The sequence below is a fragment of the Amaranthus tricolor genome, chromosome 9 (assembly GCF_026212465.1).
Source record: "Amaranthus tricolor cultivar Red isolate AtriRed21 chromosome 9, ASM2621246v1, whole genome shotgun sequence".
Classification (NCBI taxonomy): domain Eukaryota; kingdom Viridiplantae; phylum Streptophyta; class Magnoliopsida; order Caryophyllales; family Amaranthaceae; genus Amaranthus; species Amaranthus tricolor.
Genome location: NC_080055.1, coordinates 28,091,072 through 28,113,328, shown reverse-complemented (window position 1 = coordinate 28,113,328; position 22,257 = coordinate 28,091,072). Strand labels below are relative to the sequence as shown.

At 33.0% G+C, this 22,257-nt stretch overlaps 3 protein-coding genes across 5 annotated transcripts; all 3 read left to right on the top strand.

Annotated features, from left to right (window-relative positions):
• Positions 1–3,086: 3,086 nt before the first annotated feature.
• LOC130824657 (glucan endo-1,3-beta-glucosidase 1-like) lies at positions 3,087–8,707 on the top strand. The gene is made up of 4 exons (XM_057689746.1): positions 3,087–3,562; positions 3,932–5,233; positions 7,291–7,318; positions 8,438–8,707. The coding sequence occupies exons 1-4, from the start codon at positions 3,496–3,498 to the stop codon at positions 8,619–8,621; spliced, it is 1,581 nt and encodes a 526-aa protein (XP_057545729.1). The 5' UTR covers positions 3,087–3,495; the 3' UTR covers positions 8,622–8,707.
• A 506-nt stretch (positions 8,708–9,213) lies between these two features.
• LOC130824656 (uncharacterized) lies at positions 9,214–16,307 on the top strand. Of its 2 annotated transcripts, XM_057689744.1 has the most exons (6): positions 9,214–10,021; positions 13,884–14,093; positions 14,237–14,409; positions 14,496–14,606; positions 15,315–15,690; positions 15,758–16,307. In XM_057689744.1, exons 1-6 carry the CDS (start codon positions 9,439–9,441, stop codon positions 15,766–15,768), a joined length of 1,464 nt encoding a protein of 487 aa, XP_057545727.1. In that variant the 5' UTR covers positions 9,214–9,438; the 3' UTR covers positions 15,769–16,307. The 2 variants fall into 2 exon arrangements, with proteins under 2 accessions (XP_057545727.1, XP_057545726.1); XM_057689743.1 differs by having other exon boundaries at positions 15,315–16,307.
• Positions 16,308–17,920: 1,613 nt separating this feature from the next.
• On the top strand, positions 17,921–22,192 carry LOC130824536 (aminomethyltransferase, mitochondrial). Of its 2 annotated transcripts, none has more exons than XM_057689586.1 (4): positions 17,921–18,160; positions 19,919–20,497; positions 20,917–21,035; positions 21,479–22,192. In XM_057689586.1, exons 2-4 carry the CDS (start codon positions 19,937–19,939, stop codon positions 22,023–22,025), a joined length of 1,227 nt encoding a protein of 408 aa, XP_057545569.1. In that variant the 5' UTR covers positions 17,921–18,160; positions 19,919–19,936; the 3' UTR covers positions 22,026–22,192. The 2 variants fall into 2 exon arrangements, with proteins under 2 accessions (XP_057545569.1, XP_057545570.1); XM_057689587.1 differs by having other exon boundaries at positions 17,922–18,160; positions 19,934–20,497.
• The last annotated feature ends 65 nt before the right edge of the window (positions 22,193–22,257 follow it).

Sequence of the window (22,257 nt, the reverse complement as noted above, 5' to 3'; positions counted from 1 at the left end):
TCGCACATCACTCTTTCATTCAATTAAACATATCTAATTCTAGGTCAGGTATATAGAATTGATATAATAAATTATATATATACTTTATTTAATTTGGTTTCAACTTTTAAAAAAAATCAGATTCTAAATTAGGTAAATATTTTCATGTAATTAATTATTATACACTAAAATAATTTCATTTGTCAAGGCTCCCTAAAAATAACATTTGTCATTTTCAATACTTTTATTATTATATACTAGCATAAAACCCCGTGTAATGCATGAATTTCTTAGTATATATATATATATATATATATATATATATATATATATATATTATATATTATATGTATATATATATATTATATGTATATATATATATGTTATATATATAATATATATATATATATATATATATATATATATATATATATATATATATATATATATATATATTATATATTATATGTATATATATATATTATATGTATATATATATATGTTATATATATAATATATATATATATATATATATATATATATATATATATATATATATATTATATGTATACATATTATATATATATATATATATATATATATATATTATATATATATATATATATATATATATATATATATATATATATATATATATATATATATATATATATAATTTTTAAAGATACGTAATAATAAACACATTATATATGAAATATGAAATAATAATTGCTAAAATATATATATGACATTGTTTATATCATTTAATGCAACCAAATTTTTTAGCTGATTAGTCTTATAATAATATTTAAATTATTTATTTTTGAAAATGGTAAATTTACAGTATCCGATCAAAATTCAATCAAATATTTAATTTTTATAGCTCAATATAAGCAAAAGTAACTCAACGTAAATCAATAAAATTTTTCATCTATCGGGGCTTTTATAAAGATAATATGTGTAATTTTCCAATCTTTTTATTAAATTGTATGATTCGATAAAATTCAATTTATAATTTATTTTTTATAGCTTAATATAATACGATGACTTATCAAGGCTTTCTAAAAATAACATTTGTCATTTTTTACATTTTTATTAGTTTATATGATAATTGGTTGTCATTCCATTATTCACTTAATTGTGATATTGAGATATAATATGTGAATTAAGTTTGTGACTACAACAAAAATCCAACTTGTAATTGATTAACTTGTGATGGAGTAGAATCCAACCTTTTGATATAAGCTAATTGATCAATTTAGTTGGGAGAACAAAATTCATACTTCTGAATTTTGGACCATTTCTTTTGCTTCTGTATTACTTTATTTGAATTAAAATAAAGAACAAATAAATACTATACATCATACATGCAATTTAAGTTGATTGGACCATCATGCAACAACAAACACTAAATTGTTAATAAATAAATAAAGTTGATTGGACCATTATGCAAAATTGTTTTTCATTTTGACTTGAAAACTAATTTTTTTTGCTATTTTATGAGAATTTATCGAATTTTTTTATTAAAAAAGAATAAAATAACAAAGTCCATGAAAAAGTGTATAAGCCATCTTGTATGAGATCGTTTCACTATGAGATGGATTAATACAAAAGATCTATTAACAAAAAAAAAGGCAATGAAAACTGAATTCTCACTTGTACAGAAAGCGTTTTTTTAATAGTTTAGTTTGATTTAATTGAAGTCATCTCCTCAATAAACAATTAGTGAAAAGTGTAAATACTAATATTTTCAATATTCCTAAACTTTCACAACAAAATAACCTAATTAGAGTACAATTTTTTTTTTTGATAAAACGAACAAAAACTTGACACTTTTTGGTGTTGGTGCCATTTCACAAATTAAAACCCAAAGGCCAAAAACAATTAAGAAAAAATTGACATAAGGGTACATTTGGAAAATAAAAAGTCCATAGAAATTTGAATATTCCCTAAAAACCCACCAGCCTGGCGTCCAAGAACCTGTACTGAGCATTCTACTGTTTATGCTCATCGATCTGTCACTTGCCAACTCTCCTTTATATTTGTTCCTATGCATCATTTCAAAATGATTTTTGAGTCGTAAGACACTTTCTCATAACGAACTGAAAGTATTGGTTACCGATAAACATGTTATCAAATATTGACATTGGTATAAAATGATATTAGAGAAATAAAATATTATTATTATTAACAATTGATAAAAAATAGTGAAAATATAAGGCAAAAGTAATTAAAAAGACGAAATATATGGACAAGTCAATCTTGAATTTGTTGATGAGATCAGAAAAAAGTTATCTTTTTCTCTAAGTATTGATTATTAAACTCATATCACAAGGATGTTTGTAAAAGTTTTTATCGACTAGATTAAATTATAATTCTAACTAATTTTCAATATCTGTTATTTTTTTTGTTTATTTGAATACTTAGCTTCTCACTAATAAGCTTTTTACATTCTAAATAAATTCTATTCATTTGAAGTGAACATGCCTTCACTCCTTAATGCAAAAGGCAAATTTTCTATCTAGGTTTTATTGTAAGGATAATAACCTATATGTAAGAGGAAAACGAGAATGAATTGATCTTTAATTTTCAAATAATGGTAAAAAATCAAATTTGTATTACAAAAGCAAAAGTGAAAGCTTTTAGGCTTCACACCACTAAGTTAATCCATTATTTTTCGACTTTTTATCTTAATTTCAATAAAGTTAGATCAAGGGGATGTTTAGTATAAAATATAATTTATTGGATTATTTTAGCTTATATTAATATAAATAGGCTTAAATAATTTAATGTTAGTGTTTGATAAATTAACTAGTTGAAACTTAATATTTTATTATTATCAAAAGACTGATTTTGAACAAACTACTCTTAGCAGCAACTTCAAAATCTACTGATCAAATCAGTCATTTTAATTAGCTATCAGCTATTAACTATTAATTATTTGTCAAATAGCACTAAATTTAGTTGTGAATCAAGTTGACATACATTCACTAATTACTATACATTCTTCCACATGGAGAGCATAATTTTCCAAATGGCAAGGGTCGAAATACTCTTAAAATTGCAAGTACTACTTAAATTGCCTTTCTCACCAACCATAATGAAACATAGAAAAAGGGCTCCTATTCTTTTGTCACTTTTCAAAACCCAAATTTGCAAAAGCATTTTTAGGGAAATCACACATCTAGTACTATCATTTTGATTCCAAAATCAGATCCAATTATCTTAAACATACCAGAACTAGCAACAAAAATGACATATTAACAATATATATTATCATAATTCATTAATCATACCTTATTATTTTATTTTATGTCATTGTAAACTTATTAACTACAGCCATTTTTCTTAGATATCCCTGTCAATCAAATGTCTTGTAGCTTCACTAGTTGCCCGAAAACAAAAACGAAGAGAAGAAAGCCAACAATTATGGCAGAAAAATAATATGCACACTTCTTATGTAGGTGAACTTGAGACAGAGGAAGATGATGCTCTAGAGCTCAAGCTTTTGCTTTCATGGCTGCTTTTAGGCTCTTTCTTTCATCATTCATCCTCTTTCTCTTTCATTTCTCTCCATTTCCAGGTAAATTTCTTAACTTTGTACTCTTTAATTCAGGAAAAATTACATCTTTTTTGGTAATGCTATAAACCCATTTCAAATTAACCATTTTTTTGAAGGTTTTGTGTCTTACATTGGCCCACTACATATTGTTTCATGAATTTTGATAAAAGTTTGTGTCTTTTTGTGCTTTAGTTTTCAATTTTGTAAAATCCCATTATCTAACTTGTGTGGTATGTCAAACCCAATTGAATTCAACATAAATTTGATGAAATTTGGTGATTTTTGTTTGATATATTGCAAACCCATGTGCTAATTTTTGAAATTGAGTGAAACCCAGTTAGGAAAATTACTTTTATACTCTTATACTCATATATTCTGCATAAATTTCAGCTCAAGGGAAAATTATAGCAGAAATTAAGCAAAATCAAGGTCAAGATGAACCCTATGTTGGAGTAAACATTGGAACAGATGTATCAAACTTCCCATCTCCCTCAGATTTGGTTTCATTTCTCAAATTACAGAAAATTACCCATGTGAGACTCTATGATGCTAACACTGATTTGCTTAAAGCCCTTGCTCATACTAAGATTAGAGTCATAATTGGGGTACCAAATAACCAACTTATTGGGATTGGATCCTCCAATGCCACCGCTGCGGCTTGGGTGGACCGGAATGTCGTCGCTTTCTACCCGGAAACACTCATCGTTGCCATTGCTGTGGGTGATGAGGTCTTAACCTCAGTTCCTTCAACTGCCCCTTTGCTTTTGCCTGCTATTGAGTCACTTTATAGTGCACTTGTGGCCTCAAATCTTCACACCCAGATCAAAGTTTCAACCCCACATTCAGCTTCACTAATTTTAGACCCTTTCCCACCTTCCCAAGCATTTTTCAACACTTCAATGACTCAATATTTGTTGCCCATTGTAAAGTTTTTGTCTAGGACTCAATCCCCTTTGATGATGAATTTGTATCCTTACTATGTTTTTATGGAGAATAAGGGTGTTGTGCCATTGGATAACTCTTTGTTTAAGCCTATAACACCTTCCAAAGAAATGGTTGATCCTAACACTTTGCTCCATTACACAAACGTGTATGATGCAATGATTGATTCGGCTTATTACTCGATGAAAAACCTTAATATTACCGATGTTGTGGTGCTTGTGAGTGAGACCGGGTGGCCTTCCAAAGGCGATTCTAAAGAGCCTTATGCGACTATGGATAATGCCGATACTTACAATTCGAACCTCATTAAACATGTTTATGATAGATCTGGCACCCCCTCTCGCCCAGAGATTACATCGAGTGTGTATTTATATGAGTTGTTCAATGAGGATTTGAGGTCACCCCCAATATCCGAGGCCAATTGGGGCTTGTTTTATGCGAATACTACCCCCGTTTATTTGTTACATGTTTCGGGGAGTGGGACTTTCTTGGCTAATGACACAACAAACCAGACTTATTGCATTGCTATGGATGGGATGGATACAAGGACTTTGCAGACTGCTTTAGATTGGGCTTGTGGTCCGGGAAGGGCAAACTGTAGCGAAATTCAGCCGGGTGAATCTTGTTATCAGCCCAACAATGTCCAGAATCATGCTTCGTATGCTTTCGACAGCTATTATCAGATGCAGGGGAAGGCTGCTGGGTCCTGTGATTTCAAAGGCGTCGCCATGATCACTACCACTGATCCTAGTAAGTTCTTCACCCCATTGTTGCTAATTACTGTTTAGCACTGCAAATTTCAAATTATTCTGCTAACATTCTTTCTTGTTTGAAGCATAGTTTCATCATAATATTCAAATTTTGATTTTAGTTTCTAATCTATTTACTTTCAAAACATGAACTTGATTTTTGCTATTATGTTTAAGATGTCTTAACACCGAATAGGGTAAATCTAGGATACTTATATAGAATGGGCTGACCACTCATCTCTGCATGTATACAGAATTGACTTGATTATCTTTTTTCAGTGTTATATTACACAATTCAATATTCATTAGGTTTGTAATCAAATGACCCGAGCTTAAATTTTCCTCGTAATTGTGAATCTCAATTTTTTTTGAGTTGTCTTGTGTCTAAAAGACATTTGGGGAGGATTAGATTTTGGTTTGCCACTAGTACACTCCTCTTTGTAGGAAAGCCAGGAAGAGATCTTGTGTAAAGCTATGAGAATGTGATAAAGTAACAACTCACAATGCATGCCTCTTGGTAATGGAATTTAGAGCTTTCTTTGGCTTGTAGTTCCTATGTGCTTAAATATTAAAAAAAATATATGCTTTTACAATGTATGTAAATTGTAAACCACTTTGCTGCACAAATGTTTAGGTGTAAAGTTCAAAAATAGTACAAATGGTTAAAATATTTACTCTCTACCCTTTAAAAATGCCACACTTTCCCTTTTAGTCAAGTCTCTTTTACTTTGTCACATTTCCATCTATGGAAATGTTCCCACGAATTTTTTTAATTCTCGTCCATACAGTTTTTCTGAATTTAATATCAGCCACACAATTTAAACGTCATCACCACTCTTTAATCTTTCTGACAAGTGACAACTCCCCTTGTTGCGATTTCAAAGGGTGTCATTCTCTAATCTCAAGGGCGTATTTCGGTATTTTTATTCTAATTGTAGTTGTATGTATTTCCTATGCATATGGAGCCATGGAAGGCATTGATGTAGTCGATGTCCTGTCCCTCCTCCGTAGTTAATTTCCGACTACATCGGTTTGAGATTGATAGTATAATCGTACGTTTGAGGCATTTCGGTTTTTTCGTCACAAGCCACACTCTTATAATCACTAAATTGACGACTCCATTTAATCATGGTTGCTAGTAGCCTAGTACAAGTTTTGTTCTGAACAAAAGCAAATTCAAAAGGACAAACGGAGTATAAAATGTGGGTGAAGGGTGTCTACACCAGTCCGTTATCAATAACAAATGTAAAGTTGCTTACCTCTTCATGACATTAGGGTAATGAAATGTTATTGCTATCTACGTACAATAGTCGCGTTTAACGGTATCTTGGCCTCATGGGTTCATAAAGACAAACAAGAATTTCATGAACCTATAATCTACAAGAGCTTAGATGTAGTTAATGTTAGTACAATTTTTAAAAAAAGAGCAAACTTTTTAGCCTAGAAAGTGGAAGAAACATCATAATAGTTCAGCTTTTTTTTTTCCAGAATTGAAGACCATTTAAGAGGAAACTTGTTGAAAAAGATTAAAGATGATACCTTTTTATAATTTGGAAATGTAAAATCAAGTAAAAATAATGAATTTTCTACTATTAATTTGGTAATGCTGTGTACTGGAGATACTGTTTCACTAATGGAGCCCAACTATCTGTCTGACCACTTAAATATTTTGCAGTTTATCATGCAAAAATTGAATGGCTTTTAGCTCAGTTGGAATGACTTAATAATTATACACTTTTTCCATTCTGAAATACGTGCTATGTTACGGTTATTGGCATTATTCATCGTTCAAACTTATTTTATATATTACGGGTAATGTGTAAAAAAAATATAGTCAAGTGGGATCTTGTTTGGATCGTTTAACATATAAATGATCGAAATAACATATTAGATTGCGTAAAAAGTCAAATATAATAAGTATAATGGAACAGAAAAATATAGTTTTAGTATTTATTATATTTTGGCATCTTTGCTGCTGGAAATGCCAGTGCCAACTAGTCCTTTGTTTTTGTGCATAAGACATACAACTTTTTAAATTCTTGTGATGAATTTTTGTAGGCCATGGAAGCTGCATATTTCCTGGAAGGTGAGTTATGCTTTCTTTGTCCTTTAAGCTTATTTACATTTTTTATTTTCGTCCGTTATTCTGCTATCCGACCCTTACCCACCAAACTTTCCTAAATGAGAGTCACTTAATGACATGCGGTGATGGAAAGAGGAATGGTCCGTAATTCTGCTATATTTTTATTTTGGATGATGATTTTACATTCTTTTATAATCTCATTCATAAACTCGTTACCTCTTAATCCCCATGTGATTGTACCGCTTTCAAATGGCACAAAGGTTTTGAAAGTGGCGTAGACGTTGATCTTTGTGTAGGTAGTATCGAGAGGGAGAGAAAACGTCTGGATAGAGAATTAAAAAAAATGTTCAAGACATTTCTATCAAATGAAATGTCTCAAAGTTAGAGATGACGAACGAAAATTGAAAGTGTAGCACAGATAAAGTATCTCTTTTTATCTCATTTTCATGTTTCTTCTGCTTTTGTTCATTCCCCCCCCCCCCCCCCCCCCCATGACACATGTCATTTCCAAATTTGGTTAGATAGATCCAAATACACTCTGATTGGCCTAATTGGGGAGGGCTCAAACCTACAAACCAATAGCCTGCAATCATCTAGAAATGGTAGCCCAAATCTAGCTAGTCTTGCCCATGTTTAATCATGATCAACATTAAACTGATCTATGCGGATTTAGAAAATACTTCCTTTATTTTATTATACTTGCTATTGATAGCGACATTTTTTCGCTGAACATGTCACTATCAGTTACAAGTATTTCAGAATGAAAGTAATATTTTTAATAGAGTCAAAACATAATTATTAACTAATAGTAAGGTCAAATAGTCAATTGACCCTATAGTCAAGGGCAGATACAAGGTTATTCAATGATGTCAAGTTGTCAACTGTCAGCATTCTACTTATATCATCCAATAATCACTTGTTTGAATTGCGATGTAAATGCATTGACCCGAGTTTAAACCTTTTTAAACATATTTTTTTAAATATTAACGATATTATTTGATATTCTTTTAGATTCGCCCCTGCCTATAGCTCGGTTTGCCTCTATGACTTTGCTACATTTTCATTTTTGACCCCACAAATAGCAGTATTTGATTAGCAACTTTCATGTTTGTTGGTGTGCAGTAAGAGAGAAAGAGATAAGACAAGGGATGTGGTGAATTCAACTCAAGTTACAAGTGAAGCAATCTGCATTTATGGAAACAATCAAATAAGTTTAATAAACAGTCTTCTGTTTTCATTATGTAGCCTTGTGTTTATGTGTTGCTTTTCTAATTTTCTTCTCTATTTTGATGATCATAGAAGGTAATTTTTTGGGCAATTGTAATATTTTTAGCCTAAAATGAATGTAATTGTATAGTCATCAGCTAAGCTGAATTCGGTTTGATTTGATCAGGTTTTTTTTGACTATTTTTTTTTTAATTTTTTTAACAATCAACAACCAACAATTTATCTGTAATAATTGGATAAATCAATTGCCTAATCATGTAGCGTTATAACTAAAAAAAATGATTTTTATCTCAGTTGGGGTTTGTAACACTTTGACATGGCAGTGGGAGATTCAAGATTTGAAATATGAGGTTATGAAGCTTAGTAAGATGCTCTAAATATATTTTTTCACAAATTCTTGTAAGAGACGGATATTACACCATAGCAAAAATTAAAATAGTGACATAAAAATTTGATAAGACACATAGGATGAGAAATAGTTGGTAGAAAAAAACTTATGAGTGTATTTTTATTTGAGTTGGCATATGTTATTGAATTAGAAAAGAAACATTACATTATCTCGTCTCACAAGATTTTTTCAAGAATCGATTTTACTCTAAAACATTTTTTCACCATTATTAGTCTTAGACAAAGACTCACTTGTAAGACTCTCCGATTCTAGTTGTATTTTTCTTTTCTTTTTAATTATCGAATAGGTTGACGTGAAGAAAATGTTAGATAAGTAATGAGGATCAAAGCCAAAGCCAAATGTATATCTAAAAATATGATACTTGATCAACTAACACAAATTCAATCCTCAAAATGATTTTTCTTACCCTTACAAATTGAGAGAATTTTAAAGAATTCCAATTAAAACCCCGTAAACAAACCCTCACTAATCACAAATTCAAATTCAAATGCTTCTTTCCACTACAACTCCAACTCTAAAGCCTCTTCTACTCCATTCTTCCCACCATCTTCTTCATCATCTTCAATCCACCAAAAACCCTAATAAAACCCATCAAAATCCCCAATTTCAACCCATTTTAATTTCCTCAATTACAATGTTAACATCTTCTTCTTGGTCTTGCCCTAAATGCACGTTTCTCAACCCTCCTTCCCAATCATCCTCCTGCCAAATTTGCTTAACCCCATTTTCTCACCCTTCTTCATCATCTTCATCTTCACCCCTAAAATGGGCTTGCAAAGCTTGTACTTTTTTGAATTTTTATAGTCGCTCAAACTGTGAAATTTGTGACACTCGTAATTCAATTAACTTCCTAGAATTGGATTCTACTGACCCGGATGATGATCTTACCGGAGCTTCATCTGTGGGCTCTGTTTTCTTCCCCTTGCGCCGTTGCAATTCGGGTCGGGTTGATGATGATGTGGGTTTAAAGGAAACGGTTCAAATTCAATCGGGTAGTGATCAATTTGTTGATCAAGGTATTCAATTTGGTGGGTCTCGAAATAAGCGCAAATTACAAGACCCAGATTCTGGTTAGTTCAATTTTTGATTTTTTTACATCGCCTATTTTCCTAAATTTAAAAGTTCTTAGTAAATATTTATGTAATAAATGTTTTCTTTTAAGTGGATTTTTTGATTGTGTTCGTGATTATGACGTATTCTGTCAAATGCTTATGTCAATTTAGTGTATATATTTTTGAATTGTATACGATATTGTGGAATTTACTGCATTTGGCATTTGAGTAATTTTTGCTGATAAACAATTTCTCATGATAATTAGAGGAATGAGTGTAACATTTTTTAATGATACTTCTAATCAATATAAGATTGATTTGTTACAAATGGTTGTTATATTAGGCTGGACTTATTGTGAATGCCAGCATATTAACGGGGGACACAAGTGCACACATCTTCATAAGCCAAGGAGATATATACCATCCCAAAACCATATGGCAATGGGAAGAAGGTCTCTAATAACTTATAAAGCGTGCACACCATTTTCAATTTATCGATGTGGGATAACTCATCCCAACACCCCTCACATGCGAACCCCCGTCAAGTTCACATGTGAGAGTAATCAATTAGGGTAGGAACGTCATTCTTTTCGAACCTATCATTTTTAAATTGTTGATCGAACCATCGGCTCGGATACCATGTTAAATTAGGCTGGACTTATTGTGAATGCCAGCATATTAACGGGGGACACAAGTGCACACACTTCATAAGCCAAGGAGATATAGCAATGGGAAGAAGGTCTCTAATAGCTTATAAAGCGTGCATACCATTTTCAATTTATCGATGTGGGTAACTCATCCCAACAATGGTGTCATTTTTTTCAAAGATATATTATAACTCTATAGATAAATGATATATTATGTGTCGCTTTCAATTGATCATGAGAGCTTGTTGATAAAATAAAATAAAATCGATGTGAGAGCTAGTCGATTTGAATTTAGTAAAATTGAAGTGTCCCAATTGAAAGCTTGTTGATGAAATAAAATCGATGCAAGAGCTTGTTGATTTAAATTAAGTAAAATTGAAGAGAATTTAGCGGGAGTATCTGAGAATTCGAATAAGAATGTAAATTCAGAGTGACAAAGAGAATAACAGTAGGTCATTTATAATTCACCATATGAATATAGGATAGCTCTTATTGAAGCATGATGTCATCTATATTGAACCCTGAAGGTTAAATCTTTTTCTTTTTGTACTAAAAAAAATAGTAGGGTGTCACCATTTAACGCGTTTTCCATGGCTCCATTAAAACCCAGATTTTCTCCTTATATAACCCAAGTTCCCAGTTCTTGATTTCTCTGAATTCCAAATACTTTCCCTCAAAATTCTAATCTTTTCTTCATTTGTCCACCAAACAAAATCAATGGTGGTGAATGGTGATATTAAGAAGTAGTGGAAAGGGAGATGAGTCTACAGAAAATGATAGGTTTGGGTTGTTTGGGAAGGAGTATGAATACAAATCCTTATTTTTGGGTTTGAAATGAAATTCCTTTCCTAGACCCCCCATCAATGATTTTCTGTGGGTTTTCCCTTTCCCTGACTTTTCACTTACTTTGTTTAGTTATTTTGTTTCTGAAGTTTAAATCTTTTTCTCTTTATTGATGAATGAAAACGAATGAATAGACTAGCATATAGAAATTTCCCTAATTTATCAGCTTATTATTATTATTATTATTATTATTATTATTATTATTATTATTATTATTATTATTATTATTATTATTATTATTTAATTTCAAGTTGACTAGTTGCAGAGTTCATTACCATTTTTGATTGATGTTTTTTTGATGTGAATTGTGAATAATCTGTTTTTATGTTTTTGTTTCAGGTACAAGGTTTTGACTTTTTAGTGAATTAATTAAATTAAACAAATGAAGGGTTTTCAATTTATCAGAAAAATATATTTCTGTTTGTTGATTGTTGTTTTGCATGTGAATGATCTTGTTTTAATCTTGTGGAATCCTACTACTTAAGTACATAACAAAACTGGAATTAAAAGTTGCTTCCTTTTTGTTGATTATATTTGACCTGTAAAAATGGAAGTGACTTCCTTTTTCTTTATTTTATTTGATTTGTAAGAATGAAAGTTGCTTCCTTTTTATGAGGGGTAGTTTTGAGCTGTTCATTTTTTGATTCTGTTTAGTTTGCTTGAAATCTTGGTGGCTCTTTCAGTCAACCACCCACTAACTGTTAGACCTCGGTTCCAACTTAAAAGACTTGTTGAATAATAGAAGTGTTCATTTACACTATGTATAGATAGGAGGAAGGGAGGGACAAGAAGGGGCTGGAAATTTAGGGAAAGGATTTCATACAAATAAGGGAAGAGAAGGAAAGAGAATCACGAACTCCTTCACAATTTTAATAAAATAAATTCTATCCCGAAAGATTTGGAAGGAAATCCCATTAATCTATCCTTCCTTTTCTTTTAAAAATGTTATTCAAACATATTGTTAAAAGTCGTGGTAAAGTGCTGTGAAAAATGTGTGCTTCTCAATTTAGCTATGCATTTTCTATAGGGTATCTCATTCTCAGTAGTTTGTCTGCATAATTGTGTGTCCCTTTGTGATACTCAATCCAACATCTCTTGGACCCTTCCTTCCATAGCTTGAACCAGATGACTGCAATACATAAGTTTCCATTAGTATGATGTAGACTACATCTGTATGAAACCCATGCTTACAAACATTTGTTCTTTTTCTTTGATATGTTGGTACTTGCTTTGACTCATCATCATAAAGTTCACTTCTGATAGCCTCCTTAATCTTGAAACGGAGATAGGAAACTCTTAACACTCTTTTTTCTATAGTTTATATGAACTTATTGGCCCTTACCCAAATTTGTATTATCTTATCAAGAACTTATTAGTCAAGAAATTAGTGGAATGTGATTTAGATTTACTTTTCAGTTCTTAGATGAACCTATTGACCCTTATTTGAAACAGTCCGAACTTATTTTTGTTTTTCACTTGTATTGATATAAACCTCTAGATTCACTTGTAGTTTGATAACCTTGACTAGATGTTGAAGTTCCCCTGCATTTGCTCAAAACTAGAGTTGTTCATGGCCTTGGGTTGGGATGTGGCCGAAATTGCCGATGCTTAGAAGTCAAAGCCAACAATCATCTAAAAACACTTTCGGGATGCAGCACACCCAACATATTATTTGGATGAATGCAACGTACTGCATTTCGGGGGCAGCAAGCAGTTTTGAAAAAAAAAAAATCTACTCATATCCATTGAGTTTATTATAGGTTGTTTATCTTCATCCAGGAAATACTCTCGTTTTACTTGTTGGTCTAGTGTTGCATCGGATTAGAAATGTTCCCAATTTTGGGGAAATTTGAATTTGTATGGATTGTTTGACAAATGACTGATAGTTAATAGTCGATAGTTGATTGGAGTGACTGATTTTATGAGCTTTGACCAGATAATTTTGAACACGCTGCTAAGAGCAGCTTGTTCAAAAATAGCTTATTCATAAGAATAATTTAGCAAGCACTAGCATTAGAGGGTTTGACCATCTAACGATCTATTTGTGTCAAAATAAAGTAACATTGTTTAATAAGCTATTTTTCCAAACACCCCTATAGTTTGTCAACTTCAACCCATATTGTTTTCTTGCTGATCAAACTACCCCCAAGTTGCTAATCTAGATTTCATCAATGAAGGGTCTGAACAAAAATGTTGGGGCTTTTGTAAGCTCAATGGTTATAACTTATAATGCTTCAACTTATTAGTTATCATTGCTAAACAAATAGAGTATTTGACTATCTTATGGGCTCACTGCTGTCCATTACCTGACAGTAGATGTTAATGCGGATAATTTCATGTCTAATTAGGCTATGCTAATTACTGGGTGATTTTATTTTTTATTTGTGTAGAGAATGCTGATGCTCTCCGCTCCTTCACTGCAAAGAAAAAAGAAAATGCTTTAGGTATGAAGGGCGTAACATCAGCAAAGACAGATACTGCGGACGACAGTGTTACGTTTAAGAGGAAACTCTGTGACCGAAGTAATTTTATCGATAAGCCCGTCAAAGTAGATGGATTTCGCGAGGTTAAGTCCTCCAAGAAGATGGTTTCAGTTTTAGGTAAGTTTAATGACTTATGGCTATTGATCCATTTCCACTCTTTTATAGCTTCTGTGACTTAGTTTTTTTGTTGGTGTGTCAATTTCATGGCTTAGTTTTTGAACAAATGATCCAAATGGTAAAGATACTGATTTGTGTTTCAGATTCTGTTAATGATTTTGGTGTGGAGAATCTCGAGAATCTCAAGGAAGTTTCCAGTGCAATAAAGATTCTGTCTTACAATGTTTGGTTTGCAGAAGATTTAGAGGTGCATAGGAGAATGCAAGCGATTGGCGACCTTATTCGGCTACACACTCCCGATGTCATTTGTCTTCAGGTTTACTTTTCTTGGCTTCTTTATATCATCGGGATTTTCGGATTCTTCGTTTTCTGCACATATAACTTGTTTTTTTCTGCTTATAGGAGATCACTCCGAATATATATTACATTCTTCAAAATTCTACGTGGTGGAAGAAGTATCGTTGTTCTGTTTCTTATGAAAGGGCTGCTTCCGAGGTTTACTTTTGCATGCAGGTGACTTGTTTCCGTTCCTTTAATACTTGCTATCAGGAGTACTTTTTTTCGGGTTCAATTCATCATTTTGTTTGCTTTGTTGAATAAATTCATAGATTAGATCGAATTTTCGAACTTATATATTCTTGTTTCGTTGCGGACTACCAAGTGAATACTGTACATGTGATTTCTGGTGTTTTTTCCATGTATAAAACTCTTCAAACTATCGTTGTTTGTTTTCTTGCCGGTTTGAGCTCAGAAATTGAGATTGATCGACCCACCTAGACCTCCTAAACGAGTATAGATGGCACACCAACTCAACCAAAAGTTTAGTGAAAATGTTAAATGACCTAAAATTTGTACAAAAAGCTTTTTTTTTTATTCCAAAATATTTTTGTTAGATCGAGGAACACAAACCTCATTAGGTTATTTGACATGTCAATCGTAACTTTGTGTGTATCTGTTGATGCTTTTCATGATCTCACGTCTACTTCTTTTTGTAATAACTAGCTATTTATGAAACAACCTGAGTTCTAATCACCTTTTATAAAATACTTTTTCTGACATAACGGAAGAGTTTTCACTGAATAAATATTATAAGTTGTATTAAAATAATACTATTCAGATGAACTTAACTTAAAATCTTAACTAACTTAATTAGTACTATAATTAAGTTGTATTAAAACAGTGGTTGTTTTAATTTATTTTTCTTTATCTTTTTACCTGCAGTTAACCAAACTTCCGTTAAAATCATTCCGCTGTGAACAATTCAGCCTCACAAGAATGGGCAGAGAACTCTGTGTAGCGGAAATGAAAGTGAACGAGAACAAGTCACTAGTGGTGGCTACTAGCCATCTCGAGAGTCCTACCCCAGGTCCTCCGACATGGGATCAAATGAACTCGAAGGAGCGAGTCAATCAGGCTAAAGAAGCTGTAAACTTTCTAAAAGGATTTCCAAATGTCGTATTTTGTGGCGACATGAACTGGGATGATAAACTCGATGGTCAGTTCCCGTGTGCTGAAGGATGGTTCGATGCTTGGGAAAAGCTGAGACCTACCGAGATTGGATATACATATGATACCAAGTCCAACAAGATGTTAACTGGTAACCGTTCTCTACGAAAACGTCTTGATAGATTTATCTGTTGTTTGACTGATTTCGAGGTTTGCAGCATCGATATGATTGGAACCGAGGAAATACCCGATCTGACTTACAGTAAGACGAGGAAAATCAAGAACAAGATCCAAGAATTAACCTGTCCAGTTTTGCCAAGCGATCATTTCGGTTTGCTTTTGACCATTACTAGTATGAAGTAGTTAGGCAGTGCACTTGCCAAGTTTTCGTGCAGGGTACTTTGTTAGCGACTCTATTTGCTTGCGGCAGGCAGCTCTTTTTGTATAGCCGGAAATCGGAATGGAGGTATGTGTGTCGGAGGACAGTGTTCCGAATTTTTGTCGATGGGATCTTTAGGAATATGATAATGAAGAAATACGTGTTGGTTTTCAAATATTTTTGATGTATCGTCGTTCTTGTGAAGCTCTACTATCTAAGATTGCAAATTAGGACTGTGAGCAGTTTGAAGGAGCTCTATCCATTACATAGGTTGAGCTACAAAGAAGAGCCGAGACCAGATTTCGACTAATTCGTTATGATAGTACTAGAACAAATGTGTAATGTATACGCTATTCTTTCATGTCAAAATTTAAGCTTTTCGTGCTGTGTTTGAATCTCTTTTGTTGTGTTACAACTTGCATATACGTTGGTGAGATTCGAATACGTTAGCAAGATTTGAAAAATACATATAATGGGCTCAAACTCGCTCGTGTTTAGTTAAGATGTTTGATAACTTCGGCCAAGTTTGGACTCACTAGATAGTGAGTTCTTTGAGAACAAATTTAGCTTATTTAAATATAAGTAACAATAAGTAATCATATAATATTAAATGTTTGATTATGCTATCAATTAATGAGTCATTTCAAACTAAAAATTTAACATAAAGGTTGGAGTTTTAAGAGTTAATTACGGTATACTCTATCACTCCAATTAAAGGTTAGAAATGTTTTTGTCAAATTATGTCATTGAATCAATTTAATCAAAAACTTATAAAAATGCCGCAAAATATGTTATATATAACACTTAAATGTCATTATCATCAACACAAAAATAAGCTATAATTTTAACAAAAGGTATTAAATATTTTTAAATATTTATATTTAAAAGCAGCGACATAATGATTTAAAGATATCTTTTATATATGTATAGTCAATAATGACCAGACTATAATAATTACTACATCAAATATAATCATATATACAACTATTTTATTTTACGCCAAGCCCAAAGAGATAATTAGAATTTGAATAAGTAATATTATAAATGAACTAAAAAACAAAACCACCATAATTTTAGATGCATATTTATAATATATTTAGTGGATAATTCATCTTGATTAGGTTCCATTCACGATATTTATAAATCTTTAGTCAATCATAATGAAAATATCAATTATTAAACTAAGGTCATTTTGAATTATACTCCAATTTGATGCTTTCTCAATTTGCGCACTTAACCGCTCACTTCGGCATCCACTCTAGTATTCCACCTTTTACACAAATTCTATACGTCTTTTTTTAGAGACCAATTTTTAATTGGCGACTCAATAAAAGAAAATATAAAGTAAGTTACTCGATGGATATTAAGAATGTTGTAAATAGACATTTAAGATATTATAAGTAGGCATTAAGAATACAGTAAATAGGCATATAAGGATGATATAATTAGACATTTAAAGATAATATAAGTAGATATTAAGAATATTGTAAGTAGGCATTAAGGACACAGTAAGTAAGAAGTGAGGATGATGTAAGTAGGCATTAAAAATGATGCAAGTAGGCATTTAAGAATACTATAATAAAACATTAAGGATGATGTAACTAGCCATTAAAAATGATAAAAATATGCATTAACGATACAGTAAGTAGAAATTAAGCTTTGATGGGTTGGGCATACGACTTGGAAGACATTTTTCAGAGAGACGGTCTCTCAGAAGACTGACTGCACCTTTTTGGTTATAACTTGTAAGTGCGTTAGTGGTCCGTTCATGAGCCCATAAAGTAAAAAGAGGAGTACAACGTGATGCACAAAACGTCTCCGATCCTAGGGTCCACACAAGCAGATAGGATCTTCAAAAACATGCTAATCAACTATTGAACCCATGATAAATAAAAAAGCATGAGTGGTGATCCTACAAGCAAATAGGCCATAGCCCATAGCAAAAGAGAAAGATAGAAAAGATAGAAAGTGGCATCCGCTCACTTTGGGCATTTCTGTTTGGATCTGCCTTTAAAGAATCCTCCCCGACCCACTATTACATACCACCAACCCCATGATTTTCCTTTGGTACCTTTTTTTATTTCCTTTTTAATATATATTATATTATATGAATTTCTGAAAAATATTATATCTTTTATTACATAAAGACTATAACTTTTTCTTTGTTAGATTAATTGGGTAATGCCCACTTCATTTCTCAGATTCTGTTAAAGCTGAAAATCCAAGGAGCCTTTTTTTGTAGGTAAATTTCTCTTTGGGGAATTTTATCAAACACCTGGTGATGTAATTTTGATGTCCTTCTATTGTTGCTGACATTGAGATCTAGATTAGTTTCCTTGCATCATTTATATTTGTTGTTTCGTTTTCTTTTCATTGATATTAAGCTGTTCATGATATTTATTATCAAGAATCAATAGAAAATAACCTTAAATGCTGTCGCTTTAAGGTAAGGTTACGTGTATCCGACGCTCAAATATCGTCTAGTGGGAGCACTAATGGCACTGGGATAATAAAAAAGAATGTTGTTGCAATGCCTGTAATTGTCCTTTGATAGACCCTTTCTTAGATGTTGCTGTGTATTGTTTATGAAGAAAGTTTTGAATTTTGTTGGTTCCTTTTTCCATATTGTTGTTTTTATGATATGATAATGGTACCATTACCTTATAACCATCACAATTATCTGAATTAATCTATATGTTGATTGGCTGCATGGCTTTCAAGAAACTTTATAGTATACGCCTCTCTTGATGATGACATTGCATATTGGTTCTTAATATCCCTTTGCCTTTATTCTTAGGTACATGGGTAGGTTTAAAATTTATAGCATTTATTTCCAGAGCCGTTCTTAGGTAGGTAAGAAGTACCGCCGCTTAGTGCCCAGGATACATAGAGGGTCTATTTTCAGCGTAATCTGTGAGTCTACGGTAGACATTTTTAGAAAGAAGTCATGTTAGAGAGAGGAGGAAGAAGATGAATCTTGAACAAAATAATTTTTTCCAATATAAAGGGATTCGTCTCTATTATTTTTCAAGTACTAACTAAAGACCAAAATTAATCTTTTATATGGAGCGCCCATATCTATTATTTTGCCCAGGGCCTGTAAAATGTCATGAATGACATTGTTTATTTCAAGTATTGGTGTGAAATTGCCACACTACTCTGAGTTTGCTACCTAAAAATTTTGGTGGCTCTTAAATTTGGTTTGGTTTGAATAGAATAAGATAAAGTTTGTGAAATTTGTGGAGGGTAGGAGGAGAATGATAAACTGTACTAATGATGATTAGTTTTAGAGTACGGGGTCATTTTAGAAAAAAGAAATGTAGCAAATTTTATAAGTTAGATAAAATGAATAAGTAACAAACTTAGAGGGACGGAGGGAGTATATGAATGGGAGGTTGCTTATACATTTGAAAGGATACATTGATTGCTTCGTGTACACTACTTTTGTTGTGGTTCTTATCTACTGAGCTGCAGAACAATCAGTGTCCCTTTTGCTGCAATTTGTTTCTCTTGTATGTATACTTAAGTTTCGGAGGAAGCAACAACTCGCAGGGAGTTTAATATAACGCAAGACATAGAGACGAAGTTTCTTAAATGTCTTAGTTATCGTCGAATTTCCCTCTAAATTTATTGCGTGTGTGGTATTCTTCGGTTTAAAGGTTCCTTTTGATGATTCCCAACTCAAAGGGTTAACCGAACATTTTGTCTTTAGACACCGTGTGTGACCTAATGCTGTAAGCTGTCATTTTTTCATTGACTGCTATGTTACTTGAGTACCCGACACGATACGTACCAGTATTCGACATCAATATCCGAGTCCAAGTAACATAGATTCACTGCAAAGCTTATTCCAGATTGTAGGCCACAAGTTTCTAGCTGTTTACTTTCCTGCTGAAATTTCCGAAACTAGACCCCTGTGGCCCTGTCATTTGTCACTTTGTATCCTTTATGTTGAATGTCCTCTGATCTTAGAAACTCTTTTTTCCGATTATATGCTCAGAAGATTTGATTTTAGGAAATGAGAAGAGGAGGGCTATGGAAGCTTGGGCAATCAGTTACTAGGCGCCTCGCTCAATCTGAGAAGAATCTTGTTGCTCGACGATTTTTTGCCAGTGAGGGAGATCTTAAGAAGACAGCTCTTTATGACTTCCATGTTGCAAATGGTGGGAAAATGGTTCCTTTTGCTGGTTGGAGCATGCCAATTCAGTACAAGGACTCGATTATGGATTCGACTGTGAACTGTAGAGAAAATGGTAGTCTTTTTGATGTTGCTCATATGTGTGGATTGAGCCTCAAAGGGAAGGATTGCATTCCTTTCCTCGAAAAACTTGTTATTGGTGATATTGCAGGGCTTGCCCCAGGCACCGGAACATTATCAGTATTCACTAATGAGAAGGGTGGATCAATCGATGACACGGTAATCACCAAAGTGAAGGATGATCACATATATTTGGTTGTGAATGCGGGTTGTAGAGATAAGGATTTGGCTCATATCGAGGAGCATATGAAGGTATTCAAATTAAAAGGCGGTGATGTCTCGTGGCACATTCATGATGAACGATCTCTTCTTGCTTTGCAGGTTCATCGTTTATTTTCTCCATTCCTTCGGTCCTTCCCCCTACTTGCATTGACAAAAATTTATGCTCTAAAGGCTGTTAGCACATTCACCATTATGGCTGTATAACTGTTAGTTCAATCTCAAATCATAGTTAAACTTGATTTTGCTCCATTTGTAATCATCATTGGTGTATGCTTCTTAGCTGAGGGACTCTTTAGCTGTATCCTCCTTTATGAGTATGGGCTGCCGCCTGTCTTCCCTTCTCAGACCCTGATCATAGTTTTTATGGCGGAAAACACTGGATATGATGGTGATGATGATTGGTTTATGCTTCTTGATTCATTGATCGTCACACATTTGTGTTGTATTTTAGGATGATTTTCAATATTGTGTCTTACCCGCTACAACCATTAACGAACTTTTTTGGATGCGTTTTTCAGGGTCCTCTTGCTGCCCCGGTTCTACAACATTTAACTAAATTTGACCTAAGCAAGTATTACTTTGGAGAGTTCTGTATGCTAGACATCAATGGATTCCCCTGCTATCTCACTAGGACGGGGTAAGCTCCATGCCGTCACCCCCTTCTTTCTCACCGAAAAAAGTTGCAAACTTTTTTTTTATGCGCAATGTGCTTACCGTTTATGCCACTATCATAGAGTTTGTCTTACTTGAACTTGGCTACTTGTGTGGACTGTGGACATAAGTACGTGCTTAAGTGTCAAAGTCACATTTTAATGTACTTCTTGTTTTTGGTTCTAAATATGTCGAAAGATTTCGAACCTATTTCTAAGTGTTGAGGATCTAACATGAGTATTGAAGTAAAATGAAGAATCTAAGCAAGCATATAATTATGCTTTTGTTAAGTTAACTTCAATAGAATGATTGTGTTTTGCCCTTCATCCCTCACCTTAAAATTTTCTTTAAATGATTAGTTAAACAACAGATGCATACTTTTGATTTGAGTCGTAATGTTTGATATGACATTTCTGTATCAATATTCAGATATACCGGTGAAGATGGTTTCGAAATTTCAGTTCCCAATGAGTATGCTGTGGACCTTGCTAAGCAAATCTTGGACAAATCCGAAGGCAAGGTAAGACTCACCGGATTGGGTGCTAGAGACAGCCTGAGGCTTGAGGCTGGATTATGTCTGTATGGTAATGACCTTGAACAGCACATTACACCAATTGAGGCCGGACTAACGTGGGCTGTCGGAAAGAGGAGAAGAGAAGAAGGCGGTTTCCTTGGTGCTGAAGTGATCCTTAAACAAATTGCCGATGGCCCTCCAAAACGGCGTGTTGGGTTTATCTCGTCAGGGCCACCTGCTAGAAGTCACTGTGAAATTCAGAATGAAAAAGGAGAAAACATCGGTGAAATCACCAGCGGAGGATTTAGCCCTTGCCTTAAGAAAAACATAGCCATGGGTTATGTCAAGTCAGGAAACCACAAGGCTGGCACCAAGGTTAACATTCTGGTACGAGGAAAATCCTACGAAGGTGTTGTTACTAAAATGCCGTTTGTTCCTACAAAGTACTACAAGCCATCGTAATTTTCTGGTTCTAAAATCCGTTCTCATCTTTAATATGGTAACCAAACTCAGTCCATGAATGTTTTACTTGTTCCTGAAATTTCTAGTCGGACTGTAAAATTTGTTTTCCTGCTACATTTAGTCATAGTTTGAAATAATCAGAATGCCTCTGATGAATTGATTCTTCATTTTATAGCAGGGAAGGGATTATCTGTAGCTAAATACATTTTGCTGCAGTCATTGAATACCGATA

Bases quoted from the DNA above. Each gene is read 5' to 3' on its own strand.
- LOC130824657 (XM_057689746.1), top strand. From the start codon at position 3,496: ATGGCTGCTTTTAGGCTCTTTCTTTCATCATTCATCCTCTTTCTCTTT. The intron at 3,563-3,931 runs GTAAATTTCTTA...CATAAATTTCAG, and splicing joins TCATTTCTCTCCATTTCCAG to CTCAAGGGAAAATTATAGCA. The intron at 7,319-8,437 runs GTGAGTTATGCT...GTTGGTGTGCAG, and splicing joins AGCTGCATATTTCCTGGAAG to TAAGAGAGAAAGAGATAAGA.
- LOC130824656 (XM_057689743.1), top strand. From the start codon at position 9,439: ATGCTTCTTTCCACTACAACTCCAACTCTAAAGCCTCTTCTACTCCAT. The intron at 14,094-14,236 runs GTAAGTTTAATG...TTTGTGTTTCAG, and splicing joins GAAGATGGTTTCAGTTTTAG to ATTCTGTTAATGATTTTGGT. The intron at 14,607-15,314 runs GTGACTTGTTTC...TTTTACCTGCAG, and splicing joins AGGTTTACTTTTGCATGCAG to TTAACCAAACTTCCGTTAAA.
- LOC130824536 (XM_057689586.1), top strand. From the start codon at position 19,937: ATGAGAAGAGGAGGGCTATGGAAGCTTGGGCAATCAGTTACTAGGCGC. The intron at 20,498-20,916 runs GTTCATCGTTTA...TGCGTTTTTCAG, and splicing joins GATCTCTTCTTGCTTTGCAG to GGTCCTCTTGCTGCCCCGGT. The intron at 21,036-21,478 runs GTAAGCTCCATG...ATCAATATTCAG, and splicing joins TGCTATCTCACTAGGACGGG to ATATACCGGTGAAGATGGTT.